Genomic DNA, 4,525 nt, shown 5'->3' with positions numbered 1-4,525 from the left:
GCATGTCAGACGGTCATTATCACGGGGCATAGCATTGCAAGGTAATGCAATGGAACTACAGGTATTTAAACTATATATAATGTATCTACATAATAGTGCTGTCTCCATGAAGTGGTTCAAATGACAGTAAAAAAACTTTAACTTTAAGCCTGTATTTCGAAATAATTTATTCTGATATGCAGATTAGACAGAAGGCCTAGTAGACTGTTTAATGCATGCAAATTAATAAAAGCTTTCACATTATCTTACTCATACAATAAAATATCCACCTATTCATATAATTGCTTTATGAGAGTTTTCAAAAAATATTTTAAATATGATACCCTCAAGAATAGTGAGAAATCCAAAACGTGGTTTTGAAGATAGATATTTGTCCTTTATTGGATACCGTACACCAGAGCTCGGTAAAAGTAGCTGATTGGCTGCTGTTCTCACAGCCAAAACACAACAGAAATTATTCTAGCTACGAACGTGAAGTACAGGTGTGTAGCTAGATTGCTAACAAGCTAATGCTAATTCGGTAGATGCCTAACATAGCTAAGTAACGATTCGATACGTAATTCTATTTTCAGTACCGTGAAATGTTATGCTACTAGCATATGCCGTTTTGTCCATGAAGACTGATTCAATGTGGCTTTTCAGCAGGCTAACTAATAGCTAGGCCTGTTAGCCACATTAGCCCAGCTAGCGCAGTCATTTCTGTGTTTTGCTGATAAGCTAACTAGCTAGCTACCTGTTCATTAGCAAGCTAGTTAGCCTCCTACATTAGCAAGTATGCATTTTTCATAATGTGCATCCTGCTAATACAGCTATTTAGCATCTTCTCCATGTTAGTAGGATACAGATCTGATGCAACGTTTCCTATGCATTTTGAATCATACAAAATGATACATAGTTATTGTTCCTCTATGTTCCTCTTCCAGACAGAATCATGAGTCTCAGAAAGCAGACCCCCAGTGACTTTCTGAAGCAGATCATTGGCAGACCAGTTGTGGTCAAGCTCAACTCTGGAGTGGATTACAGAGGTAACACTGCACCTTTTATAAGTCATCACCTAGTTGGCCAGTATGTGATATTTCTAGACTGCCTGTTAACCAAGAACTGCATTTTATTTGTCACATGCGCCAAATACAATTGGTGTAGCCATTGACATTAGTTTGTGCCTTTTCTATAGGTGTCCTAGCCTGTCTGGATGGCTATATGAACATTGCAGTGGAGCAGACAGAAGAGTATGTCAATGGCCAGCTGAAGAACAAGTATGGTGACGCCTTCCTGAGAGGAAACAATGGTAAGAGCTCCAGAACCAGACACTTGCTTTTTCTAACTACTTGGTGGCACTTGTGTAGAAGTCAACATGATATTGAATAGCTATGGAGAATAGTGTATTACTCCTTCCCATTTATTTTAGTAATTACTTATTTTTGATGATTGCCCTTTTCACCTGCTAGTCGGAACTATGAAACTGAAATTTCCGACTTGCTAACTGGTTGAACGCGGCATGTGTATAACTTCAACCAGTTAACAAGTCGGAAATGTCAGTTTCCTAGTTCCAACTAGCACGTGAACACGGCAGATATGACTCGTAATTAACTGAGACTTTCCGATATATGACGTTGCCACAGACAGCAGGATGTACCGTAGATATTGCAAGATGAGCACGATACAAGATCTTGCACTCGCAAAAAATCTGAGTATCTCCATGGGTGGTGACAACAGCAGAGAAGTTTAGCCTCGCGCTTCACCCTGTTGGTAGTTACGGAAGTCAGTGTGATATCTGGCATAATATTATCTGGTTTTGTATCTACATGCCATTTTTTAGTTTTCACTTTTCTTGTCTGTACTAATTATTTCCTATTTCCTTCCTTAGTGTTATACATCAGCACCCAGAAGAGGAAGATGTGATGCAGAGGATTTGTCCCTTTTTTTATTTTTATTATCCCGGACGTTTTTCCAGTTGATTATGTTATATGAGAACATTGTTTTTCGTATTGTTTAATGTCTCTGAGCTGAAGAGTGTTTTAGTTTTTTGTAAAAAGGAGAACAATCCAATACATGTTTTTGGAAGTTTAATTTTGTTCCTAGAGTCTGTTTTTCCCCACCTAAATTTAGAGCAAAAGCTTGCCTTTCTTTTGTCTAATGATGACACTAACATAATTGTAAAAGATTATGCACATATATTGTATACTTATATATTGAAGTATCAGTATATAGTACATCTGTATACTCCTCTACTTGAGTTTAAGTATTTTCATTTTATATAATGAAAATATATAAGGAATATAGACTTTCCTTCCTTGGTTCCTTTACTGACCTGTGGAGGCTGGTTGAACATGAGCAGTGATTCTTCTAGATAATATTCTCCAGTCAGTCCTATATGATGACGAAGCTTAAAGCCATACTGATGGGGTGTATTTCCGCTTCAATCTCGTAATTAATTCACTGTGTCCTCTTGAGCCCTGCCAGCTTCCAATAACATGGAGACCATATAAAGCACTGGGCACATGATACGGCAAGGCATTCATTCACATTATAACTTATGTCTCATTCTCCTTCAATGTTATGAGACAGATTATACAGGATACACTGACCTGAAGGGCTGCATTCATCACTATCAGTCTATACGGTGTATGATAAGTCATAATCATGATTGGTTTAATGTGTGGGTGGAGTCTGAGCATGGCCAATTGACTTCTGGCATTTTCTCAATTACCAATCAAAACCAGCCATTATGGAGAAACAAAACAGTGATGCCTGTCCACAAATGGTCCCTCCTGAAGGCTATGTCAGATTCTATTAACATGTAAACAGATCTGTCATAGTAGCTGCCCGTTTGCCTCTGGTAGTGGCTAGATGGTTAATGGGAGGTGTGATTACTGAATTTGATACAGCCTGTTGGTGTTCTGTCTAGTGTGGCAGGTGATTGGATTTCTCACGACCCGCACACAGGTTTCTTTAATCCTCAAACACATGAACCCCTCATAACTACAAGATGGATAGATGCTTTTGTTCTCAATAAGTTGTCTCTTTACCCTCCCCTCAGTTGATTCCTGCTGCCTACCTCCTGAAACACCATGCATAACGTGTGCAAAGATGTGGATGTTTAACCCATTTAGGTCATCTGTACTAGTAATTTAGCCAATGTGTTCACACCAAACGTGACGTCAGTTCATTATGCTGAGTAGAACGTAATGAATATATGATTCATTAGGATTCAACTGCTTGTGGTGGTTTGGGGGGAGGGCCTTTGCAGGGCCTTGTTTTCCACCCTATACATGCCACTCTGGCCTCTGCTAGGAGACAAAAGGCTGCCAAGGTCAGGTCTGACTTCAGGATGAAGGACGCGTTATTGATCAAACTCTCCGCCGAGCCAAGACTGGAGCGAGTGAGAGGGGAGAGACGGGGGCTCGCTGCAGAGCACACAGACACACACACACACTGATACAGACACACACACATTGACACAGACACGCGTAGAATCATTATGGCCGCTAGCGAGGTTAGCGCAGGCAAATATTTACCTAGTGGAATCATAACGGAGCTGCTGGCTGTGCGGCCTCGCAGGAAGCCCAATTAATCCTGTTCACAGTAATGACCTGGTGGCAGACTTCACGCTATTGTACTGCAATTGGCCCAGACTGTTCATACACACACTCCCGAGTACGCTGCCCTAACGCAGTGTATGTGTCTAGCAGTGTGTGTCTGGGAGTATATATGTACATGTATTGGTTTCAGGCAGTCTACTTTTGCAACTGCACATTTCCCTTTGTAACCCCTAGAATAAAGAGTTGAATGATAACATGTCAGTCCTCTCTCAGTGTGGGTCTGCATTGGGGTTTTGTATCAAACACACCTATTCTCTCCACCTTGCCTATCAAAGGGTGCTGCAGCGGTGAACACACACACACTCTCCCTGTCACACTCTCTCTCACACACTCTCGCTCTCTCTGTTGCTGTCATTCTCTCTCTGTCACACTCCCTCTCTCTCTCTGTCACACTCTCTTTGTCACTCTCTGTCACTCTCTCTATCACACTAACCTTGTTACTGAGGAGCCATTAGAGGACTCAAAGTCTTACAGCACCACCAGCTGCCAAAGCCTATAACTACATGAGAGAGAAAGAGACAGGGCGATAGCATGACCCTGACTGATCACACTGCAGCACTGTCTATCGTCAGGATCAAATAGACGAGGACAACCATAGAAACCCACAAGGATAACCTGGGATCACTTTGTTCAGGTTATGCTGCCTGGATACCTGTCCTCAAATTGGGCAAGGAGGTGTTAGTGACTTTTCACATTTCATGTGTTGTTCATGTTTTTGTTTGCAACATTCCTGGATGTCTGAATTGGAGGCCTGTTTTATTTTGTTGATGTCGTAAAAATGACAATGTATGATTTAAATACTGCACACAACACCATCAAGGTGAGAATGTGTGTGTGTGTGTGTATAAACATATATATATATATATATAAAAAACCCTAAGGCATGGGAAAGGGATCTGGGCTTTGTCCTGTGTGAACTTGAC

The 4,525-nt window shown here is 41.0% G+C and overlaps 1 protein-coding gene across 2 annotated transcripts; it reads left to right on the top strand.

Annotated features, from left to right (window-relative positions):
- Positions 1-369: 369 nt before the first annotated feature.
- LOC109901303 (U6 snRNA-associated Sm-like protein LSm6) lies at positions 370-3,796 on the top strand. 2 transcript variants are annotated; one of them, XM_020497349.2, is made up of 4 exons: positions 370-482; positions 924-1,025; positions 1,175-1,288; positions 1,868-3,796. In XM_020497349.2, the coding sequence occupies exons 2-4, from the start codon at positions 932-934 to the stop codon at positions 1,900-1,902; spliced, it is 243 nt and encodes an 80-aa protein (XP_020352938.1). In that variant the 5' UTR covers positions 370-482; positions 924-931; the 3' UTR covers positions 1,903-3,796. The 2 variants fall into 2 exon arrangements, with proteins under 2 accessions (XP_020352938.1, XP_031693745.1); XM_031837885.1 differs by having other exon boundaries at positions 455-772.
- The last annotated feature ends 729 nt before the right edge of the window (positions 3,797-4,525 follow it).

This window comes from Oncorhynchus kisutch, linkage group LG12, assembly GCF_002021735.2.
Source record: "Oncorhynchus kisutch isolate 150728-3 linkage group LG12, Okis_V2, whole genome shotgun sequence".
Taxonomy (NCBI): Eukaryota; Metazoa; Chordata; class Actinopteri; order Salmoniformes; family Salmonidae; genus Oncorhynchus; species Oncorhynchus kisutch.
Note: the sequence above shows the minus strand (reverse complement) of the source record. Positions and strands in the feature narration are given on the sequence as shown.